The sequence below is a fragment of the Balaenoptera musculus genome, chromosome 5 (genome assembly GCF_009873245.2).
Source record: "Balaenoptera musculus isolate JJ_BM4_2016_0621 chromosome 5, mBalMus1.pri.v3, whole genome shotgun sequence".
Classification (NCBI taxonomy): Eukaryota; Metazoa; Chordata; class Mammalia; order Artiodactyla; family Balaenopteridae; genus Balaenoptera; species Balaenoptera musculus.
This window is the reverse complement of record NC_045789.1, coordinates 127,232,988-127,259,090: the sequence shown is the minus strand read 5'-3', so window position 1 is coordinate 127,259,090 and position 26,103 is coordinate 127,232,988. Positions and strand designations below refer to the sequence as shown.

The window sequence follows — 26,103 nt, the reverse complement described above, 5'->3', positions numbered from 1 at the left end:
GGGTAGTAGTAGATAAGGTCAGAAATGTTACAGATGGTGGGAGACAAGGTGATATGGGACCTTGTAGGCCATTGTGAGGACTTTGATTTTTTACTATGGATGAAATAGAAATAGTTTTTAACAGAAGATTGACATGATCTGATTTATATTTTAATGGGATTGATCACTCTGACTGCTGTATTGAAAATAGACTTGTAGAGAGGCAAAACATGGAAGCAGGGAGACTCGTTCCAGCTGTATATCAGTTAAATACCCAAAGTAGTTTATGAGTGTATGTGTTCTGAAAAATGTTAGAAATAATAACCTTAGTAACTAAAGAGAAAAAAAAGGTTTAACTAGGTGTTGAGTTATAGTAAACATTATTATTAAAAATCAATGGTGAGAAGATGGATCAGTGCTTTCGCCTGTTCCTCCTGCTAAGAGCAACTAAAACCCCAGGGCATAAGTACAAAACAAACATAGGAAGACCGAAAGGTGGAGAGAAGAAAGCAGATTGGTTAGGTGCCTCAGGATCCAAGGAATGACACTGTGGTCGGTTCCCTTGACTTTTTGATTTGAGTTTTGTTTTTGCTTTTTTACCCCATATATCCCAGAGTTGGAACAGAAGAAGCCAGCAATCTGACAATACCAACACGGCACAGACCAAAAAAGAAAAGTGCCAACAAAGACTTTCTCCCTCTAGCCAAAGGACCAGGAAAGGAGAAGCCAAGCATGATAAAAAATTTTGAACAATCACCTCTCTACTCTAGCCAGGTACCAAAGGAAAAAAAACTATGGACCCACCTATACCCATCCTAGAAAAGCGTAGTAGGGAGTTTGGACTTCTACCTCTACCTCGCAGTAAAAGACAGCCCCTTATTCCCCGAAAGGAAAGGTATCAGAGGAAATAAACTAAAATAATCTAAAACCTATTTGATAGGTTTCTATCAAAGTCACTCATCATGCCAAGAATCAGGAAAATCTCAATTCAAATGAAAAAGACAATCAGTAGACCCAACACTTAGATGACAGAGATGTTAAAATTATGTGACAAAAATTTTAAACAGCCATCATAAAATGCATTAATGAGAAATTACGAACAAGCTTGAAACAAATGAAAAGTATTCCCAACAAGGAAATGGAAAGTCTCAGCAAGGAAATGCAAGATATACAGATGAACTAAATGGAAAATTTAGTTGGTTGGGAACATTAAATTCTCTAATGAGAATAAGTCTTCCCACATCTTTAAAATCAGAATAGAGTTCATATTAAAACCCCTATAGTGTGTGTGTGTATGTGTGCGAGACAGAAACTTGATAATCTAATCCTAACATCATGAAATGGTAAAGTGTCATTTATGAAAACAATTCTATAGAAGAATAAAATGCAATGTTATTTACAAGAACTTGAGTTTGGCAACATAGAACAGAAGGAAGAATATATGTATAGTTTAGTACATGACAGAGGTGGCGTTATAAATCAGTAGGGAAACAATCATTTTAGGAATTGTTGCTATCTATGGGAAAAAAAAAAGTGTGAAGTTTTGCTTTTTGCATTTAGGCATTTACATGGTTTTATGGATTAAATAAGTAAATGTAAAAATGAAAAGCTTTGCAGATTTTAAAATATCTGAAAATCTCCCTTTAATAAATTTTGCTAGGGAAGTACTTCTTAATCAAAATTTAAATGCAAGCCAAAAAGGAAAAGATTGATATATTTGAGTATGTTAAAATGTAAAACTTCTGTTACAAAAATTAATATAAGTCAAATGAAAAGGCAACCCACAGTCTGTGAGAAGACATTTGCAGTGCACGTAACCGGCAGCGTGTTAGTGTTGAGGATACATTACCTAAGCATCAATAAAAATAAAAATCCATAGACTATTGGGCAAACGATATGAACAAACATTTCAGAAGTCATAGCAGTCAGGAAAATGCAAGTTAAATAATGAGATACTACATCAGACCCAGTTATCAATGTCAAAAATATAATGTGGAGTATAATAACAAGGTACCAAAGAAGACTGCAGTATTATGCAATTCATATACATTTCAAATGTTTTAATCAGTAATGTGTATTGATTATGTATATGTATGTTTTAGTTATATAATATACATATATATTTAGTTATATATTCATATTGTCATATATAGTAAAATAATTTTAAAGTATGTGTGTGTACATATATATACACATATTCGTATATATATAGTGTGTGTGTGCACGCACATATGCTATTAAAGAATTAAATAAAAACATTTCCGGAAATAGTGTGCCCCAATTTCAAGTTAGTGATTATGTCTAGTGATTGTCTACAAGTAGACTGTTTGTAGAAGTAGGGAATTATAGGTTGCCTAGGTGTCTGCCACTAAGGAAATGGATAGTAAAATGTGGTAATTGCATCCCATGGAATACTGTGCATCATTTAGAAACATGTATTTACATGTAAAGATGTAGTAACAGCAACATAGGTAGATCTAGAAAACAAGGTTTATATTAAGAAAGTAAAAAGAGATATGGATCTATAGTACAAAAACACATACATGCAAATAACGATGTATGTTTTACCAGTATATGTATATATCCATGGATATATCATATTTTAATGTGAACCTACAAAATGAAGGGGAATGAGAGAGCCATTGGGAATGAAGAGGAAAACAATGAAAATAAACAAATAAGAGCAGGTCTTTCACAGCTAATAGTCATGGGTAGATAATGGGGTTATGGAAAGAATACTGTGATTAACTCAACTCTGCACTCAAGGTTCCAAAAAGAGTAGAAGAAAAAAGAGAATATGAGATTTATGGTATATGTGGGATAAGTCTGGGTGTGGAGATTTTGGAAGGAAAATGAGTATGGAAACTGGTTCATAAAGACCACTATGATATGATGATAATGAAAATAGAAAATAAAAATGCAAATAAAAGGCTATACATAGAGAAAATGGTGATATTGGGCTAAAGGATGGGAAAAATCATGAAATTTTATGGCTAAAGTTATCTTAATCATTTAGTTCAAGTTCCTAAATTTATGGAAGAAAACCAAACTGAACCAAAGTCTCAGAAATTGTCTTGTCCAGGGTTGCACCCAAATTCAAAGAGGAGCCAAATTAGAACTTGCATCTTGTAATTGCTAATCTAGTGAGTTTCTAAACCTGACTTTCTGACAGTATTCACAGCAGTAAGGAAGTCAAGAATGAGAGTTGATTGTTAAAGAAAGAATGATGAGTGGATACATTGTTTTTTGACAACTGTGTCATTTGGCTTTTGGACATTTGGGCCTAAAGATTATAAATTGGAGATTAACAAAGCTAGTTTGGGTTTTCTAAAGCCTAAAATGTCTTAAGTGTTTAATTGTCCATGAACAACTTTGCCATAATATTTACTGACAATATTCCATAGCTTAACACTAAGCAGTTCAGAGTTGTATACATAAAACTATGCTTGCTTTTCCTGCCACAGATTTGAAAGAACATAAGGATAAGCAGATGCTTCTTTTAGGGAAAAGGATGTTGCTTTCAAGTTTGACAGATTCTGAATGATGGGCATATTGATATTACCAGAATTAAGGTTTTGAGATGCCCTATATATCCATGCCAAGAATAACTACATTAGAAACTCTTTAAACACTAGCTTTGTTTAAGTTTGTAATTAAACTGAAAACATATTAGTTTCATTTGCTGTCTGATGTTATGGTGCAAAAAAAAAATGAGAATCATGTGAATTTATAATTAAAGCTTTTATCGTTTTCCTTTTTGAGAGTTTCTGCTGATACCCTATCATAGCAGAGAAAACTTGTCAGCCTAGTTTGAAAGAACCTTCATTCACCTGGTCCTTCCCAACCCTCTAGTTACGTACAATAGTCATTTTGCTGTTTCTCATGGAAGAACTTTTGGTCCCTTCCTTGTTGCCTTTGATCATTATTCTGTTTTGTAGAAAATTTATAATTTTATAAATCTGGTTAAAACTTGCCTTCTCCAGGAAGACGTCTCTGGTTCATTCCGCCAGATTTTTACTCTTCTTTTCTTGTAGATATACTGAGCATTTATTCACTTTAACTGAGATTGTGTGCTATTTTTCTTCAGGTGACTTTTTGTCATATATATTTGTTTATAATGTGTATCTAGCTGAGTTATGGAAATATTTTTCAAGCCATATGTGCTCAGATTTCATATCTGCCTTGTAAAATCTTTGAAGGAAAGGATTTCATTTGTGTATATCTTTCAGGAATAACCAATATTACCTTTGTAAAAGAATGTACTGTAAAGATTGACTCTGAAGCATTTGCATAGGGATTCATATTATCTTCTCATCAGAGTGGCATTATCAGAATATTTATTAGAAAAAAATTTTAGCCACTAAGGAATGATATCATTAGCAGACATAGATAACTGTTTTCATATAAACAATCTATAACTTATCAATCTATTTATTTTGTATTTATTGAGAACTTATAGACATATGTGCTCTGAGTTTAGAAATAGTCTTTAATAAGGTTATGTATGATATGACAGCCTCAAAATTGTTGAAATTTGACCTGTTTCATCTCATGTACACTTTTGTGGCTTCAATAATCTCTAAAGGTAAGAGCCCATTAAATTTTTGTAGCTTGAGGTTCTCCTGGTTATCTCCACCCAGATAGGTCAGAAGCACTAAACTAAGCTTGTTATTGTATCTCCTGAATCTTCCCTTTGTATTTATAAATGGCATCATCCAGTTTCTGCTTCAGAAAACTAGGAGGTATCCTAAATTCTTTTCTGTCCCAACTCTACCTTCTAAATGTCTCTCAGATCCTTCACCTCTGCATCATTATATTGTTATTGCCTTTGCTCAATCCGTCATCTCATCTGAGCTACTGCAGTAACCTCCAATTTGGCTTACCTCTTCTCCATCTTCCTTTTTTGTACTATCATCAAAGTGATCTTTCAAAAATAGAATCTGAACATGTCAATCTCCTTCAGTGGCTACAAAATGCCTATGGGATATAATCCAAATTTTCTAGCATGACATGAAGCCTTCTACGACCTGACCCCTGGCTACTTAACTCTATATCTTGTCACCCTGCATCTCAATTTCCTGAACTATTGTTAGTTTCCCAAACAAGCCATGCTATTTCATAAATCCCTACCTTTGCTCACGTTGTTCAGGCTGCCTGAAATGCCCTTTCCTGATAAATATCTTCTCAACTTTCAAGGTACAGAAGTGTGCTATCTTCTAGAAATCATTTTCTGAATCTTTGTTTCTTCCTCCCCAGGTAGAACCAAACATGCCTTCCTTTGTGCCTCAGCTGTAGACTGCACATGTATCTGTCACAGTATTTTTAACACTTTAATGTACTTAATTCTTTGCAAATCAATCTCTCTTTGCTAGTTTTTAAGCTCCTTAAAGGCGTGGATCATAATTCAGCCATTTTTACCTTGCCATCATCTAAGACAGTGCTAGATACATGGCAAGTGCTCAAAAAAAACCTTTTTGAGTCATTAAGTCAGTTAATTAATTAAATTGCACTTCACCAGAGGGGCAAAGCTGAACTAATTTACGTGGGTTTTCTATTTGTGTATTTTGCCATTGATCTTTTGGGGCACAACTGTCATTATTTAGAAAATTATATTTTATATTCTTCAGCCATGCAGTAATATGTGTCCAGTTAGTAGTCCTGTGTGATGAAGTCTCACGCCATCCTGCTTTATCTTGCCCAGTCGTGAATCATCATTTTGTCCACTGTATCCCACCGTATCCCATCACTTATGGGCTCTCGGCTATCAGATTGACACTCAGGGTACTGCAGTGCTTGTGTTCAAGTAACCCTTATTTTACTTAATAATGGCCCCAAAGCACACAAGTAGTGATGCTGGCAAATCAGAGTTGCCAAAGAGAAGGCTTGAAGTGCTTCCTTTAATGAGGAGGTGAAATCTCTCCATTTAATAAAGAAAGAAAAAAATCTTCTGCTGAGGTTGCTAAGATCAATGGTAAAAACGAATCTTCTATCCGTAAAATTGTGAAGAAGGAGAAAGAAATTCATGCTGATTTTGCTGTTGCACCTCAAACTGCAGAAGTTACAGCCACAGTACATGATAAGTGTTAGTTAAGATGAAAAAGGCATTAAATTTGTACAGTGAGAGAGAGAGAGAAAGACCACATACACATAACTTTTATTACAGTATATTGTTATAATTGTTTTATTAGTTATTGTCAGTAATCTCTTCTTGTGCCCAATTTTTAACTTTACCATAGATGCATACGTATAAGAAAAAACATGGTATACATAAGGCTCAGTACAATCTACAGTTTCAGGCATCCCCTGAGAGTCTTGGAACGTGTGGGAACTACTGTATATGTACCTTTGCGAGGTAATAGTTTTATTTTAGCTGAGATAACAGATTTTTCTCAGATGTTTCATGTTCCAGTTTGAATAATATTGCGTCTTTTATTATAAAAATGCTATGGAAATCTGGAATTCATGGATCACTAGTTTTGATTCATAGTGTCTCTTGGAAACTATCCCATGTGAGAAATGGCCCTGAGCAGATGTGCTTAGTCATAAGAATTGCCAGACAGTTCCTTATGTGTTGGCAGCTAGTTTTCTGAGCATAGAAACATGTTTTAAGATAAAAAATAGGCTTTTGCTGTCAGTTTCCTATCTCTTCACACTGTTTTACTTTAATGTTATTTAAGGGGTTAGTTGGTCACCCCTTATTCAAAACTGTTTGTATCTTTCCCACTTAATCTTTCAGGGGCGTAAAGAAGAATATGAGACTTTACTTCTAGAACCTACTGGTCAAGAGCAGAAACAAACTCATAACTTCATTGTTTGGAACTTTTGCCTCTAATAGGTGATTACTAGTTTATTTCAAAATATGTATTTTATTGATAATTATAATTTTATTTTGCAAACACTCCACATTTGCACACTTAACCTAAAAGTGCGCTTCTGTGTAGTGTGAAGTATAAAGAGCATAGGTTTTGAAGTCAGACAGCTCTAGATTAGTATTCTTACTTTTAATTTTCTATTGACTTGGGCAGGTTGCTTAACTGAATGAATTTTAGTTTTTTTTTTTATTTTATTTTTAAAAAAATTTTTATTGGAGTATATTTGATTTACAATGTTGTGTTAGTTTCAGGTGTACAGCAAAGTAAATCAGTTATACATATACACGTATCCACTTCTTTTAGATTCTTTTCCCATGTAGGCCATTACAGAGTATTGAGTAGAGTATCGTGTGCTATACAGTAGGTTCTTATTAGTTATTTTATATATAGTAGTGTGTATATGTCAATCTCGATCTCACAATTTCTTAATCTCTGCAATAGAAATAAAATGAGCTTCCTTGAGTGTTGCAGTGTACTATAATTCTTATTGTCTTTGCTCTTCTCTACTCTACTTTAGTATCCAACCTGTGTAGGTAGGCTTGTATGATATTTACAAATCAGTTGCTAATAGATTTACGAGTTAGTATTAATGTAATAAGTGGACAGCAGATATTTCCCTCCCTTCCTCTGGAAATGAGCCTTGCCTTTGTTGTTGCTGCTATAATTTCTAGGAACCAGATGAAGTATTCCTTTCTTTTTCCCTCCTCTCTATTGTTATATCCCCAGGTCTTTGCCAGCTGTACAACCCTAAGCTCTGTTTCTTCTGGTATGTTGTTCCATCAGTTATATTCATTCTTTTTAAAAATCTTAGTCTCTTGTGTGTTTCTTCCAAGACCTCAGGTATATATACCTCCCCCTGATGATTCCTCAGATTACTATATTTTCTTCTTCTCATTCTTTGAAATTGCTTGGAAGAAGAGCCTGCATTTGCTATAGTCACTCTTCAGAATTTCTTTCAATTTGGATTTGGTCCCGTATCTCTGTTCTCCTCAAGATGACTGGTACCTTTTGTGCCTTAAAACAAAATCCTTCATTCTCCTTGGTTATTGATTCTTTTTGATTGATGATTTTTCTGTCCTTCTGGAACATTTTTCTACTAGGTCTTTTGTATTTGTGTCCCAATTTCTTCTCTGACCCTTGTCACCATTTCCTTTCCTTTGCTTTTCCCATTTCCTTATCCTACCCTACTAAAAGTAGAAATTTCTTAAATTGCTATCCATGTTACACACCTTTTCCCCTCTCCTTAGATGATTACCTTTACCCTACCCAACTTAAACTTTCAATGTTTCCCACATAGGTACCTCTGACCTTGATCACTTTGTTGAGCTCTATACTTGAATCACTAGGGCAGTGGTTTTCAAACTATTTTTAGTTTAAAAAAATCTTATACATAGAACCCCAGTATACTGGTAAAAGTGGAATTGCTGTGATTGAAGTAAGGAGTGGAAATCTTCCCCCTCTTAGTAACCAACACCCTCACCCAACCTAGGGATTTTGCTTGATTCCTCGCCTTTGCTTTACCCCCACATCCAAGTCGTGTGGGCTCTGTATCCAGATTATCACACATCCAGTCATCACCACTATCATCGCTACCCCAAGCCGTCACTCTCTCTTGCTTGCATTTGCCTCCTCTCTGGTCTCCCTGCTTTCACTCTTATCTCACTGTTATTTATTCTCCACACACCAGCCCAAGAAGTCTCCTGAAAGCATCAAACAAATCACATCACTCACCTGCTTACCACACTCCGTGGATTTCATTGCAACTGGAACAAATTCCAAAATTCTCACTATGCCTAAAGGCACATATATGATCTGACCTCTCTGCCTTCCTCTAACTACCCCATACACTCTCTCTCTCTGATACATCCCAGCGAATTGTCATTTATTTAAGTACCTTTCTCATACTCTTTGCATTTATCATTAATTCCCTCTGCTATAACTCTTTCACCTTAGATTTTTTTTAAATCGATCCCATTGTCCTTTAAACCTTAGCTCAAATGGTCCTTCTTTAGACAGGTTGTCACTGATGACCCAGGTCTCTCTCCCATTGTTATATATCATTTGCTTCATTGCATTATCACTTTCTGAAATCATCTCATTTATTTTTTTACATATTTACTATCTGTCTCCCTCTAAAACAATTTAAACTTCATGAGGTCAGGGGCTTTGTCTCCCTTGTTTGCCACCGCATCACCAGTGCTGACAACAGTGCTTAGTGTAGTTAGGTGCTCAATAAAATAAGTGTAGGGCTCCGGAAATACAGTTAAAAACAAACAAACAAACAAAAGCTGAGTGAACCACAAACATGTGAAGCTCAACATGTCCAGATTACATTCATAGTGCCTGGCATATTGTAAGCATTCAATAAATATTTGTTCAAAGAGTGGATGGATGGAGTCTCTTAGATTCTGTCTCTGTGAAATCTATGCCATCTCTCTCAGTGGAACCGCTTGCTTATTGTTACCATCACTCTAGTTACACATTCCCTGCCTCTTACTCATTTAAATTCCTGAAGTGCAGCTCTGATTCCATTATTTGAGCAGCTCTCCATTGCCCTTAAATTAATACAGATCACCTCACTTGTCAGTTAAGGTCATTGATATTGTAGCCCCCATTGCCTTTTCAGTCTTAGTTCCCTTCTTCCCTAAACAAGCCCTACACTTTCCTACCTTTATGCTTGAACTTACTTTGTTCCTTCCTGAAGCTTTTTCTTTGTCTCTGCTTGTGAGATTTACTGTTCCTCTGCCAGTTCTTAATGTAAATACTTCCCACTTTAATATTCCCTGAACTAAATGCAAATGTACTACCTACTCTGAATTGTAATACTGATACTTTATTTTAATCTTTTGTGATGCTTAAAGTATGCTTTGTGACCCTCCTAAAGATTACTGTATCTCACCTTTCTTTGTGTGTTTTGTATTACCTTAAAGAACACCTTCGGTGTTCCAAACATCACAGGCACATAGTAAACATTTTTTGAGCATGTCCACTGTGTAAGCCTATTTAATAATAGAAAATGAATTAATATGTTCTCCACTTTGTCAGTGGTACCCAAAGTTATATAACTCTAAAATTGTATTTGGAATAATGATTTTAAATCTTTTTTTTTAAGATAAACATATTGATTGTGCAGTTATTCTGTCAAATCTAAGGCAATAGCTGTATGCCGGAATCATCTATAGAGATTCTGAAAAACAGAGATGAGCAGGTACCATTCCCAGACATTCTGAATGAATAAGACTCAGATGGAGGCAAAGCTTGCTTTCATACAAAGAAAGTATAGAGAACTACTGCTAGTATGATGAAAAATTATATTCCAAAATAGAACTTAGAATTTTGAACTACTTTGAATTGTATATAATTTTGAATTATGTAAAAATTATACACAAATGAACTGTTTCACGACTGAGTAGCCTCTGTTTTAAAGTTTTGATAACTCAGTACATGGATTATTAGTATCTATTGCTTTTAGAGTTTCTTTGTAGGCTTCTGTCCTTTGAATAGTTTTAATTAGACTGCTACTAAAAATTGAAAGAAGAAAAAATTAAAATAAACTTTTTTCCAGTTTTCCTACTTACTATCAGTTTCCTAAAAGCAGAAGTGATCTTAAAAATTCAGAACTTTGTCTAAAATTGTTTGGAGATTTTCTAAACTTTTAAAGCATAAATGATTGGCTTCATTTTACTGGATACTTATAGAAGAACTTACTAAAGTAGCTAATGTATGCATTTTTCTTTTATTTTAAATTCTAAAATTTAGAATATATATCAAATCCATAAAAACTAGTTTTATTTCTCTCAAAATGTTATCACTTTTCATTGTATGAAAGAAATATTGTACACATTTCTAGAGTTCTCTTGATATGAACCTGCAAAAACAGACAAAAATTTATCTTAAAATGGACTCAAATCTCAAAAAAAAAATGGTATTAATAATTAAAGCACTTTAATTTCTGTACAAGTTAATGCTATAATTTAAATATATACTTATATAAACTACATTTAATTATATCCTGTTTTATGTTATATCTGGTTATACTTTGCTTAACAGAGCAAATCTTTGCTTTTTAAAGATCAAATCTCTTTAATATTATAAGTGATGAAAATTACATTAAAGAAAAATCTCAGAAATTTTACATTCTTTGACATGGAAGCATACCTAGAAATGAAATAATGTGTTTTTAAAAATATTCCTTTGTAGGAATATAAGTATTCTTATTTATTATTTATCAATTTTTTTAAATTTAATTTTATTTATTTTTTAAACAGCAGGTTCTTATTAGCCATCTACCTTATACATATTAGTGTATATATGTCAATCCCAATCTCCCAATTCATCCCAGCACCACCACCCCTCCCCTGCCACTTTCCCCCCTTGGTGTCCAATACATTTTGCTCTATATCTGTGTCTCTATTTCTGCCTTGCAAACCGGTTCATCTGTACCATTTTTCTAGATTCCACATATATACGTTAATAGATGATATTTGTTTTTCTCTTTCTGACTTACTTCACTCTGTATGACAGTCTCTAGATCCATCCACGTCTCCACAAATGACCCAATTTTGTTCCTTTTTATGGCTGAGTAATAGTCCATTGTATATATGTACCACATCTTCTTTACCCATTCGTCTGTCGATGGGCATTTAAGTTGCTTCCATGCCCTGGCTATTGTAAATAGTGCTGCAATGAACATTGGGGTGCATGTGTCTTTTTGAATTATGGTTTTCTCTGGGTATATGCCCAGTAGTGGGATTGCTGGGTCATATGGTAATTCTGTTTTTAGTTTTTTAAGGAACCTCCATACTGTTCTCTCTAGTGGCTGTATCAATTTACATTCCCACCAACAGTGCAAGAGGGTTCCCTTTTCTCCACACCCTCTCCAGCATTTGTTGTTTGTAGATTTTCTGATGATGCCCATTCTAACCGGTGTGAGGTGATACCTCATTGTAGTTTTGATCTGCATTTCTCTAATAATTAGTGATGTTGAGCAGCTTTTCACGTGCCTCTTGGCAATCTGTATGTCTTCATTGGAGAAATGTCATGTTTAGGTCTTCTGCCCTTTTTTGTTTTTTTTTAAACCACGAAGAGCAGTTGTTGTTTTTTTTTTCTTCTATTTATTTATTTGGCTGTGTTGGATCCTCGTTTCTGTGCGAGGGCTTTCTCTAGTTGCGGTGAGAGGGGGCCACTGTTCATCGCTGTGCGTGGGCCTCTTCGCTATTGCGGCCTCTCTTGTTGTGGAGCACAGGCTCCAGACACGCAGGCTCAGTAGCTGTGGCTCAGGGGCCTAGTTGCTCCATGGCATGTGGGATCTTCCCAGACCAGGGCTCGAACCCATGTCCCCTGCATTAGCAGGCAGATTCTCAACCACTGCGCCACCAGGGAAGCCCTTCAGCCCATTTTTGATTGAGTTGTTTGTTTTTTTAATACTGAGCTGCATGAGCTGTTTATATGTTTTGGAGATTAATGCTTTGTCTGTTGATTCGTTTGCAAATATTTTCTCTCATACTGAGGGTTGTCTTTTCATCTTGTTTGTAGTTTCCTTTGCTGTGCAAAAACTTTTAAGTTTCATTAGGTCCCATTTGTTTATTTTTCTTTTTATTTCCATTACTCTAGGAGGTGGATCAAAAAAGAGCTTGCTGTGATTTATGTCAAAGAGTGTTCTTCCTATGTTTTCCTCTAAGAGTTTCATAGTGTCCGGTCTTACATTTAGGTCTTTAATCCATTTTGAGTTTATTTTTGTGTATGATGTTAGGGAGTGTTCTAGTTTCATTCTTTTACATGAAGCTGTCCAGTTTTCCTAGCACCACTGTTGAAAAGAGTATCTTTTCTCCATTGTATATCCTTGCCTCCTTTGTCATAGATTAGTTGACCATAGGTGCATGGGTTTATCTCTGGGCTTTCGGTCCTGTTCCATTGATCTATATTTCTGTTTTTGTGCCAGTACCATATTGTCTTGATTACTGTAGCCTTGTAGTATAGTCTGAAGTCAGGGAGTCTGATTCCTCTAGCTCCGATTTTTTCCCCTCAAGACTGCTTTGGCTATTTGGGGTCTTTTGTGTCTCCATACAAATTTTAAGATTTTTTGTTCTAGTTCTGTAAAAACTGCTACTTGTAATTTGATAGTGATTGTGTTGAATCTGTAGATTGCCTTGGGTAGTATAGTCATTTTCACAATGTTGCTTCTTCCAAATTAAGAACATGGTATATCTCTCCATCTGTTTGTGTCATCTTTGATTTCTTTCATCAGTGTTTTACAGTTTTCTGAATACAGGTCTTTTACCTACTTAGGTAGGTTTATTCCTAGGTATTTTATTCTTTTTGTTGCAATGGTGAATGGGATCGTTTCCTTAATTTCTCTTGCTGATCTTTCATTGTTAGTGTATAGGAATGCCAGAGATTTCTGTGCATTAATTTTGTATCCTGCAACTTTACAAAATTCGTTGATTAGCTCTAGTAGTTTTCTGGTGCCATCTTTAGGATTCTGTCTGTATAGTGTCATGTCATCTGCAAAGAGTGACAGTTTTAGTCCTTCTTTTCCAATTTATATTCCTTTTATTTCTTTTTCTTTTCTGATTGCCATGGCTAGGATTTCCAAAACTATGTTGAATAATAGCAGTGAGAGTGGACATCCTTGTCTTGTTCCTGATCTTAGAGGAAATGCTTTCAGTTTTTCACCATTGAGAATGATGCTTGCCGTGGGTTTGTCATATATGGCCTTTATTATGGTGAGGTAGGTTCCCTCTATGCCCACTTTCTGGAGAGTTTTTATCATAAATGGGTGTTGAATTTTGTCAAAAGCTTTTTCTGCATCTATTGAGATGATTGTATGGTTTTTATCCTTCAATTTGTTAATATGGTGTATCACATTGATTGATTTGTATATATTGAAGAATCCTTGCATCCCTGGGCTAAATCCCACTTGATCATGGTGTATGATCCTTTTAATGTGTTGTTGGATTCTGTTTGCTAGTGTTTTTTTGAGGATTTTTGTATCTATATTCATCAGTGATATTGGTCTGTAATTTTCTTTATTTGTAGTATCTCTGTCTGGTTTTGGTATCAGGGTGATGGTGGCCTCATTGAATCAGTTCGGGAGTGTTCCTTCCTCTACAATTTTTTGGAAGAGTTTGAGGAGGATAGGTGTTAGCTCTTCTCCAAATATTTGATAGAATTCACCTGTGAAGCCATCTGGTCCTGGGCTTTTGTTTGTTGGAAGATTTTTAATCACAGTTTCAATTTCATTACTTGTGATTGGTCTGTTCATATTTTCTATTTCCTCCTGGTTCAGTCTTGGAAGATTATACCTTTCTAAGAATTTGTCCATTTCTTCCAGGTTGTCCATTTTATTGGCATAGAGTTGCTTGTAGTAGTCTCTTATGATGCTCTGTTTTCTGTGGTGTCCGTTGTAACTTCTCCTTTTCATGTCTAATTTTATTGATTTGAGTCCTCTCTCTCTTTTTCTTGATGAGTCTAACTAAAGGTTTATCCATTTTGTTTATCTTCTCAAAAAAAACAGTTTTTAACTTTATTGATCTTCGCTATTGTTTTCTTTGTTTCTATTTCATTTATTTCTGCTCTGATCTTAATGATTTCTTTCCTTCTACTAACTTTGGGTTTTGTTTGTTCTTCTTTCTCTGGTTCCTTTAGGTGTAAGGTTAAGTTGTTTATTTGAGATTTTTCTTGTTTCTTGAAGTAGGATTGTATTGCTATAAACTTCCCTTTTAGAACTGCTTTTGCTGCATCCCATAGGTTTTGGATGGTCGTGTTTTCTTTGTCATTTGTCTCTAGGTATTTTTTGATTTCCTGTTTGATTTGTTCAGTGATCTCTTGATTATTCAGTAACGTATTGTTTATCCTCCATGTGTTTTGTTTTTTACGTTTTTTCCCTGTTAATTGATTTCTAATCTCATAGCGTTGTGGTCACAATGGATGCTTGATATGATTTCAGTTTTCTTAAATTTACCGAGGCTTGATTTGTGACCCAAGATGTAATCTATCCTGGAGAATGTTCCGTGTGCACTTGAGAAGAAAGTGTAATCTGTTTTTGGATGGAATGTCCTATAGATGGCAATTAAATCTATCTGCTCTATTATGTCATTTAAAGTTTGTGTTTCCTTATTAATTTTCTGTCTGGATGATCTGTCCACTGGTGTAAGTGAGGTGTTAAAGTTCCCCACTATTATTGTGTTACTGTCTGTTTCCTTTTTTATAGCTGTTAGAATTGGCCTTATATATTGAGGTGCTCCTATGTTGGGTGCATATATATCTATAATTGTTATATCTTCTTCTTGGATTGATCCTCTGATCATTATGTTTTGTCCTTGTCTCTTGTAACATTCTTTATTTTAAAGTCTATTTTATCTGATATGAGTATTGCTACTCCAGCTTTCTTTTGATTTCCATTAGCATGGAATATCTTTTTCCGTCCCCTCACTTTCAGTCTGTATGTGTCCCTAGGTCTGAAGTGGGTCTCTTGTAGACAGCATATATATGGGTCTTGTTTTCGTATCCATTCAGCAAGCCTGTGTCTTTTGGTTGGAGCATTTAATCCATTCATGTTTAAGGTAATTATTAATATGTATGTTCCTATTACCATTTTCTTAACTGTTATGGGTTTGTTTTTGTAAGGCCTTTTCTTCTCTTGTGTTTCCCACTTAGAGAAGTTCCTTTAGCATTTGTTGTAGAGCTGGTTTGGTGGTGCTGAATTCTCTTAGCTTTTGCTTGTCTCTAAAGCTTTTGATTTCTCCATCGAACCTGAATGAGATCCTTGCCGGGTAGTGTAATCTTGGTTGTAGGTTCTTCCCTTTCATCACTTTAAATATATCGTGCCACTCCCTTCTGGCTTGTAGAGTTTCTGCTGAGAAATCAGCTGTTAACCTTATGGGAGTTCCCTTGTATGTTATTTGTCATTTTTCCATTGTTGCTTTCAATAATTTTTCTTTGTCTTTAATTTTTGTCAGTTTGATTACTATGTGTCTTGGTGTGTTTCTGTTTGGGTTTATATTGCCTGGGACTCTCTGTGCTTCCTGAACTTGGGTGACTGTTTCCTTTCCCATGTTAGGGAAGTTTTCAATTATAATCTCTTCACATATTTTCTCAGGTCCTTTCTCTCTCTCTTCTCCTTCTGGGACCCCTATAATGCGAATGTTGTTGCATTTAATGTTGTCCCAGAGGTCTCTTAGGCTGTCTTCATTTCTTTTCATTCTTTTTTCTTTATTCTGTCCCGTGGTAGTGAATTCCACTGGAATCTGTCTTCCAGGTCACTTTTCCTTTCTTCTGCCTCAGTTATTCTGCTATTGATTCCTTCTAGTATACGTTTCATTTCGGTTATTGTATTGTTCATCTCTGTTTGTTTGTCCTTTAGTTCTTCTAAGTGCTTGTTCTTTAATTCTTCTAGGTCTTTGTTAAATATTTCTTGCATCTTCTCGATCTTTGCCTCCATTCTTTTTCCGAGGTCCTGGATCATCTTCACTGTCATTATTCTGAATTCTTTTTCTGGAAGGTTGCCTATCTCCACTTCATTTAGTTGTTTTCCTGGGGTTTTATCTTGTTCCTTCATCTGGTACATAGTCCTCTGCCTTTTCATTTTGCCTGTCTTTTGGTGAATGTGGTTTTCCTTCCACAGGCTGCAGAATTGTAGTTCTTCTTGCTTCTGCTGTCTGCCCTCTGGTGAATGAGGCTACCTATCAAATTTTTTTAATGAAAACTGGTTTTGACCTTTATAACAGTATATACATAAGCACACATATATCTAAAACATTTCCATGTAAAATCGTTTAAATATATAGTTATGAAAGTTCCTTCATAAAATAAAATTAGAATTACTTTTTTGGACAACTTTAAAGATTTCACAAGTTTGAATATTTGAAGTGACTCACAAGACTCCACAGAGCATACCCCCATAAGGCTTCTATTTAAAGGCAAAGGATGTTGTGCAGTAAGAAAAAGAGCATAGGGAAGCATAGGAGGCCCAGGTGACATCCAGACACAAGTACTCTATGGTCTTTCTGCATACAAAGACATTCTTTGTCTCCAGGTTGAACCACCAAGATGTGTACAATGAATCTTGGCTTCAGGAAAGCTTAGTGAAGGTTTTTTGCTCCTCTGGTCACATAGTCCAGCCTGGCTGTCTAACCAGTTACACCAGGTGAAAGCCATCAGTAAGCAGATCCTATGTGAGCATTACCAGAGGAGATTCAGAGTCTAAGCAGCACACCATAAATCTCACTTTTCATTTTTTGGCCCAGAGTCAAAGCCAGACATTCAGGCATCCCCCAAGCTTTCTCATTCCAGCTGTAAATTTATGCAATACCACACCATTCCTGACAACTCAAAATCTAAAAAGAGGCAAGATTATGATGATAGCTTACATTTGTGTAAACTACAATAAAGTTTATAAAGTAATTTAATATGCATTAGCTTATTTGAACTTTATGATAATTCTGTGAGCTGTACAGGAAAATTGTTTTTATCTCTAGTTTATGGCTGCAATTCTGAGCCTTAGAGAAGTTAAGTGATTGGCTCAGTTCACATGGCCTTCTGTGGTGGTAGAACCAGGTGTAGGAGGATACAGCTTTTATTCTAGAATATGTTTCAGTATGTCATGCCAGAAGTAGATATAAGGAGCTATTTATTTCTTTTCTATCTTGTGGAACAATGTAGGAATAAATAAGTATATATAAAACTACTGCTTATTTTCCCCCAAAACATAGTTCTTTGTGTGTTTTAGGGAATATAATATAATAACTTAAGTGCTTTCAGAATATTTTTCTTTTTAATAACTTATAAAAACAAGTCTTAAGACCAGTGCCTGAATTTCTTTTTTCTTTTACTGATGTAGGAGAGAGATTCTGTTTCAAGTGAAAGATTCTGTTTCAAATAAGATATATTTTGAAGAATTGTTCACAAAATTATTATTTTAGGATTTCCACACATGAATAAAAAATTGGATATATAAGATCTAAGTAAAGTATGAAGACATAGTTACACCCGTGACTCTTCTGTCTCTCTCTTTTCCTCTTGTGCTTTCTTTCATTCACTTATGATGTATTTACTTGTCTACTATATGCCAGGTACTGTGCTATCCCTGAGGATTTAAAAATTTAATAAAATGTGATCCTTGCCTTTAATGATCTTACATTCCATATTTTTTTCATAAACTCACAGTTCCATGAGGGGAGTATCTGTTAAAAATGTATAAAGTATTATGAATTATGGGGGCTGGTATTATAAGGTCTTTTGCCTAAGAGAAGTTAGAGAAGATTTGAAATGAGGAGATTTTTGAGGTTAGTCTTGAAGATTGTTGAGGAATTTATCAGAAAAAGCAGAAGGCTAGTCAAGTCAAACATGTGAAAAAAATAGGCAAGGCTGTGTTTAAGAAACAGGGAGTTAATAGTCTGTTATACCAGGAATATAAATTACATGAGGGGAATTAGGAAGAGATGAGACTCTTTGAAGCCAGATGATGACTGACTTTATATGCCATGCTGAGGAGTGTTGATTATATTCCCAAAGAAGTGGGGAATCCAGAAATCATTAATAAACAAGAATTTTTATCATCAGTGGGCTTCCCTGGTGGCACAGAGGTTAAGAATCCGCCTGCCAATGCAGGGGACATGGGTTTGAGCCCTGGTCCAAGAAGATCCCACATGCTGTGGAGCAACTAAGCCCGTGCACCACAACTACTGAGCCTGCGCTCTAGAGCCCACGAGCCACAACTACGGAGCCCATGTGCCTAGAGCCCATGCTCCGCAACAAGAGAAGCCACCGCAATGAGAAGCCCACGCACTGCAATGAAGAGTAGCTGCCATTCGCTGCAACTAGAGAAAGCCCGTGCAGCAGCGAAGACCCAACGCAGCCAAAAAATAAATAAATTTTTTAAAAAAAAAGAATTTTTTATCATCAGATAACTTTTTTTTTTTTTTTGCAGATAGGATGCATTATAGAGGATGAATTAAAGAGAATACCAGCAGTAAAGAGATCAGTTTGGAATCTATTGGAATAGTCCTGGGAAATAATGATGAGGCCAATGGTTGGGCCATGGAAGTGGAAACGGATTACACAACTGAGGGACAATTTAGAAGTAGAATCGTTAGGCAGATTAGATAGAAATCAGGAAACCATCTACTATAGAATTTTTGTTTGGGCAGATTATCTTATCCACCTCCCCGTTGTTGGAGATGAGACCACTGAGACAGTCTTGTGGTCAAGTGAATTGCATTAAGCTACATCACTGGTTAGTGACAGAACTGGGTTCCTGACCCTAGGATTCTCCCATATTGCACCTCATTCCCACTGTGGCTCTAACAATTTTTTTCTTTAATCATGCTCTGATCTTACATTTGTTTACACTTAACAGTGCACTTTAATGTACATTATCTATTTTGAGGTTTTCAGCAACCCCATGACATAAGTAGAATAAGCATTATTATCCCCTTTCTGAAGGCAAGAAAGCCAAGTCACAGTGGGTGCTATGCTTATTCAGAAGTTGCTCAGTTTTAGCATTACTATATAAAATCTTACTCCTTAAGTTTTTCTTTTTACAATATATGGAATTTTATAACTGGTAGATTTGTTGATTGATTCATATAGTAGATGCACTCCTGAAATTGTCTCTAAGCTTAGATTTTGCATGCATTAGTGTAAGGTGGTTTTGGAGTTGTTTTTGTTTTGTCATTTGGTGAATCATTTTGCAAGTAGAAAAAATTTATGCCTAATAAACTCAGATTTTTATAAATTGGATTCATTTAAAGCAAAGCATATTCTTAAGTGCTTAATCTTATGAAATATTATTGGTATCACTTTTTCTGGTGGACAGTATATCATAGAGGACTTGGTTTAAATACCAATTTCATTCTTGTTTGTGAATCCTTGGGCAAGTTGGCAAACCTGTCACCCTCACTCTTTTGACTTCAGTTTGATATAATAAAAGTACTTATTTACAGGTATTGTGTTAAGTGAAACGATGTTTACAAAGCATTTAGGACAGTTCCTGGAACCTAATAACTACCTGATACAGTTTAGCTATTAGATTTTTATTTCCTGTTTTTATGCTAACCAATTATGTAATTATAAATATTGTTAGAGTCAAAAGTAATGAAGTAACATTTGCTGTGAGTTTTGCATCAAATAATTTCTTTAGGTTCAACAGCACTAATATGATTTATATTTATAATACATACATAAAATATAATTAGGAAACAAGTATGGGCAGTTCCTACACTAAAGTACCTTCCTTCCTAAAACTGTATGTTTTTTTCCATAATCCACATGTTCTGTATTTACACGTAGTGTTTAATTGGTATAATATTAAAAATCTTTTTTTCTGATTCAGAAAGTCTTATTTTTTTATTCTAAAATCTTTTTCTATGGGGAGTCAAGAAGATATTGAAACTTATTTGATACTACTAGAACATTCAAAAACTTGTCCTTTTTGTCCTTTGCAGCTTCAGTCTCAGAAGAAAGTAAATATTAGACCATCTTGAGACAAATGTTTCAGTTCATTATGTTAAGTGATTATATAATACAGACTTCTGGTGTTTAAGGAATGATCAAGGTGTTGAAACCTAGGTTCATTTTCATAGAAAGGCCAATCAGCGATATTTCGCTAACTCTGTTCAGGAAATTATAGACATAACTATATTCTGCTTAATGCACTGACATTCTTGTTAGGTAATTTATCAAGATGATAAAGTTCTTCATGAAATCTATTGAATTATTTGAGTATAAAGCGTAATTTATCCAACTAAAGTATTAAATGATTCCCACTTTGTACTCATCCCTTCAGCTATATTTTTTCATCTTCACACTCTTCGACATAAAGGAATCTTTCAGTATTTATCCCTTACATTCATTTTTAGGTGTATTGTGGTTGGTACTGATTTTACCAAATTTAGATTTCTAATTTTAAAAATTTTTATGGTCTATGAAAACAGTGTTTGTTAATTTACTTTGTATTTTAGGCAAGCCAAGTTAGATCTGAGAGTTGCAGCAGCAAAAGTGGAAGAGTTAACTAAAGTGACTGAAGATCTTCAAGAACAGATGCAAAAGAAGGTATCTTCCTTTTTCTAAGACAGCTGGATGCAGATGCCTGTAGCTTTGTTTTCTATGTATTTTATTGTTGATCTGTTTTGGATTAGGTGTTAAAGAGGATTGCTGGAAAATGAATTAATCATTTTATTGTCCTCAAAATATGAAATATGAAATTAGGAAGCTAAATTGTAACATTGGAAATAACTTTATTTCTATTCACTGTACCCTAAGTCAATAAACATCACAATATCATAATCATCCCTAAACACATCATTACTGAAATGCATGTTAATGTAAGATCAAGTTTTAGTTTGTTGGTTATATGTAGATGGAAAAGGAGTATTTAATCCTATGTTTTGTTTAATACTACATTTTGTGTTATTTATTGGCATAAAAGACTGGTTCTTTTTACATGTAATGGGGAAGTTTCAAGAAGGTGTCAAGGAAAGGTCAGGCTTTAGATTTAGATGGATCTAATTATTAAAATTCTAACTCTGGTACTTACTAGCTGTGTGACTTTTCTAAGACTTATTTCCTAGTCTGTAAAAGTTGGTTATAGATTTCCAATAATGGTAGACTTGTGAAAGGCTTATGCAAACCTTCTCATAGATAATAATAATAGTTTTAAAAATTGGATAAAATTTTTTTGAAACACTGCAGAGCACCCAGAAACAGTCACTGAAAGAGATAAGAATTATGAGTTTTTAACTTTCTGACCTGAAAGTTCTCCCTAATCCCCACAGCTATGGCTTCAGAAAACAAAAGCTTTATATGCTCTTACAGTAGTGCCCAAGATCAAAGTTTAGGACTAGAAAAGCAGTTGAAAATTTAAAGAAGAAATATTGGCAGCAAGAGAACCACACACAGAAAAAATTGAGACCCAAATTCTGAATGTTAACTCTGACCAAATCCATGGCTGACAACCAAACTATGCTTATGGGAGCTGGAGAGGGTCCCCAGGAAACCCAGTGAAAAAGTTGGCAGAGACCTGAGAGACATCTACTCTTGAAAGATAGAGCTATATGGAACTAGATGTTTAGGTTTTGCTGCTTTTTATAATTGAGTGCATTCCCGAGATGTGTGCAACTTGAGCAGCCAAAAGCTGAAGCATCAATGTTTGAAGTATTAGTGGACAGAACCCAAAGCTGGCAGAGCAGCTGGAAATTACAGGGGAATCTGTAAGAGCAACAAAGCCACAAAGAGGAGGAGCCCTACCTCTGCCCAAATCTTGACGGATCCTCAAATTATGCAGGCACAGTGAGTTCCCTGGGAGCCTAGTTAGAAGAGCAACAGTGGAAAGAAATAAGAACGCATCACAGATGCCAGATGCTGCACACTGTGGGGGACACACTTCAGAGTTTGAATCTAGGTAAGAGAATTGCCTAACTGAACAAAAAAAGCTAATAATCTTCGAAAAAACAAAACAGAATCCAGAGAAACTATGATTCATTATCTTTATTATCCAGTTTTCAATCAAAACTTACTAGACACCAAAGTATGACTGGTGGGGGATGGGGAGGAAGAAGAAGTTGATAGAAACTCATTTTCATTGAGTTTGGATTTAGCTGTTGGATTTAGCGGGCAAAGGCTTCAAATAAGCTATTATAAACATGTTCACGGAATTAAAGAAAATCTATTTTTAAATTAGAGTAAAATAAGATTTTAGTGAAGGAATGGATAGAGAATGTTTAATTGAGAACTAGAAAATAATTTTAAAAATAGAAATTCTAGAGTTTAAAAGTACAGCAACCCAAATAAAAATTTCTTTAGATGGGCTCAAAAATTAATTGGAGTGAGCTGAAGAAATAATCAATGAACTTTAAAGCAGATCAATAGAAATTTTCCTGTTCAAAGAATAGAGTTTAAAAGATGAAAGAAAAATGAACAGGACCTCAGAGCTCTGTGGGACAATATGAAGCAAGCCAGTCGAAGTGTAATTGGAATTGCAGAAGTTGGGGGCAGAAAAGATGTTTAAAGAAATAATGGCTGAAAACTTCCAAAATTTGGTGGAAAACATTAGTAGATCCAAGAAACTCAGTGAACCCTTAGTATGATAAACACAAAGAAAATCACTTTAAACACATCATGACAACACTGACAGCCAATTATACAGAGAAAACTTGAAAGCAGCAACAGAAAAATGATATGAACAGGGAACAGAGATAAGAGTAATGGCTGACCTCTCATCAAAAAATTGTGGAAGCAGAAAACACTGAAGTAATATATTTGAAGTGCTGACGGGAAAAAATGCTCATTAAGAATTCTATGTCCAGGGACTTCCCTGGTGGCGCAGTGGTCAAGAACCCGCCTGCCAGTGGAGGGGATGCGGGTTCAATCTCTGGTCCGGGAAGATCCCACATGCTGCAGAGCAACTCAGCCCATGTGCCACAACTACTGAGCCTGAGCTCTAGAGCCCGCGAGCCACAACTACTGAGCCCACTCGCCCTGGAGCCTGCGTGCCGCAACTACTGAGCCCACATGCCACCACTGCTGAAGCCTGTGTGCTCTAGGGCCTGAGAGCCACAACCACTGAGCCCATGCTCCGCAACTACTGAAGCCCACGTGCCTAGAGCCTGTGCTCCACAACAAGAGAAGCCACTGCAATGAGAAGCCCGTGCACTGCAACAAAGAGTAGCCCCTGCTCACTGCAACTAGAGAAAGCCTGCGCGCAGCAACAAAGACCCAACGCAGCCAAAAATAAATAAATAAATAAATAAATAAATAAATAAATAAATAATTCTATGTCCGGTGGAACTGTACTTCAAAAATGAGCGCAAGCATAGCACAGGGAGATCAGCTCGGTGCTTTGTGACCACCTAGAGGGGTGGGATGGGGAGGGTGGGAGGGAGGGAGATGCAAGAGGGAAGAGATATGGGAACATATTGTATATGTATAACTGATTCACTTTGTTATAAAGCAGAAGCTAACACACCATTGTAAGGCAATTACACTTCAATAAAGATGTTTAAAAAAAAAAAAGAAAAAAAAATGAGGGCAAAATAAAGGCATTTTCAGGTAAAGAAAAACTGGGAAATTTTGTCGCTTAGTGGAGCTGTCCTTCAAAAACTGCTGAAGGAAATTCTTTAGGCTGAAAGGAAATGACACCAGGTGACAACTCAGATATAGGAAGAAATTAAGAGCAACAGGAGTTGTAAATATGAAATAATACATGTACATAATTTATGTTTTGTTTTCTCTTGTCAATACCTTAAAAGACTTGACTGGATTTATAAAGTATGCACATACACTATATGACAACAGAGGCACTAAAACCTAGGATGTTTCATGGTAATAAATACACTGTAGCAAGGTTCCAGTGTTTTCTCTGAATTAATATTAACTAAATAAATAGGGATAAGTTAAAGATGCAAATTACAATCTCTAGAGCAACCACTAAAAAATAATTCAAAGAGATACAGCTAAAAGCCAATAGAAGAACACAACAAAAAGTAGGATAGGATGAACAGGAAATTTTTTTTTGAGATGATACAAATAAAACCTATTAATTTATTTTAAAGCGTCACTATTTAAAGTAGAAATATCCTATGATTATAATGGAATGCAGCATAACCTAGCTAAGAGAACATATTCTGAGGACATTATCTGCAAAACAAATCCCTGTGTTGTTGTTTTAGACTTGCGCTATAGAAATAGTTGGAATATTGATAGAAATCCATATGCAGTGACTGTTTTGATTTTTGTTTTACTAATATAGAATTGATAGTGAGGTTCTCCTCCCCCTTTTTTAGTATATGCATGGTTTGTTTCCAAAGTAATATTGCTTTAAACTTACATATGAAATTCTAGCAATATAATAACTTTACAGAGTGAACTGTTTTCTTTATGCTGTATTGAATTTTTACAAACTAAAAGTAAGCATCCAGTTTCTTTATTTTCTAGGAGGAGGATATGGTGTCTGCCCAAGGAAGAGAGGAAGCATCAGATAGGCGCTTACAGCAATTACAATCTAGTATAAAACAATCAGAAACAAGGTAAATTGCTAAATACATCTAGCTTTGTCTATAAGCTTCAAAAGTTATTCCACATTAGAGTTTGTTTATGATTTATGATATCATCTAGAATATATATTTTATAAATGCTAAACAAACTATAATCATAGGTTTAAAATCTGGTTTGCTGGACATTGTTTATTAAAAAAATCATATTCAAAAGATTGAACATGTGTTTTGAACATATATTCAAAGATCATTTTTGTCTTTGCCTTTTCTCCAAAACAGTAATAGTCAAGTTTAGTTAATCCCCAAATCAGAAATGTTCTTTTCATTTTAAAGCAGAAAAAAAAATAGCGAAGTTGGGTAAAAATTATATAGAAAAATCATTTCTTACTGAGAAATACTTGAGAAATCATTATAGATGTTTTTCCTGGAGTCTTATGGAACAAAAATTTTCAGTTACCTTGGAAGGTCTGGGCTACTTTTTAAATATATTCTGTAGCTTTGTCTTTAATTGCTGTCTTAATGCAGATGTTCATTCTAGAATCTTTTGTTGTTGTTTTCTAGTCCTTGTTGGATATTCCCTTAAGGAACTTGAAAATTGTCATTTGTAATCTATTAAAGATACAGTGACTACAGCACATAAAATCACATGGTTTATAGCTGAAAAATCTACTCTGTGATTGGAATCTGTTACACTCAGAAATAGTCTACTGATCTGAGGACATCAAAAATTGAGATCTCAGTTCTAGTCACAGATCCATGGCTAATACTCTTTGTTCAGAAAAAAATTAGTGTCTTTGAGCTTCTGTTTCTTGTTCTCCAAAATGCTAATAAAACTAATTTCTTTGCTCACAGTGGGTTCAGAACTAATTGATTTTAACTGCTAACTTGAGATTCTGATGAAAGATGTTGTCATTTTTAAGTGCTAGGGTTTTTTGGGTTTTGTTTTGCATTTTTCTAAACTTTTCAACAGTTGAATGATCATTTGACTGCTTTCTTGAACTCTTTTGTTAACCTTAGAGAAAAGTCTGTGGTTGTAGATTTTTCATTTGTTATTTTAGTAGCATTATGTGCTATGAAAATAAATGCTAGAGACTTGAAATAGTGAAATCTGAATATGTAAATTTCAGTTCCTTTGATTCTGATAGTATTTCATAAGGAATCAAGTTGTTCATCAGTGCTTTAAGTTGTCTTTTTGGTACTGAAGGCTCTGAGATTTGTGTTGCTTTTTTTTCTGCTTTTAGTATAAAGTTATAATATAACCT

General features: G+C 35.0%; 1 protein-coding gene across 2 annotated transcripts in view; it reads left to right on the top strand.

Annotated features, from left to right (window-relative positions):
* SCLT1 (sodium channel and clathrin linker 1) overlaps positions 1-26,103 on the top strand; it is a 249,843-nt gene that overhangs the window by 107,770 nt on the left and 115,970 nt on the right. For both annotated transcript variants that reach the window (XM_036853901.1, XM_036853902.1), the window contains exons 10-11: positions 20,813-20,903; positions 24,783-24,874. In XM_036853901.1, the coding sequence (XP_036709796.1) occupies positions 20,813-20,903; positions 24,783-24,874 (183 nt within the window). The remainder of the gene's footprint in view (positions 1-20,812; positions 20,904-24,782; positions 24,875-26,103) is intronic.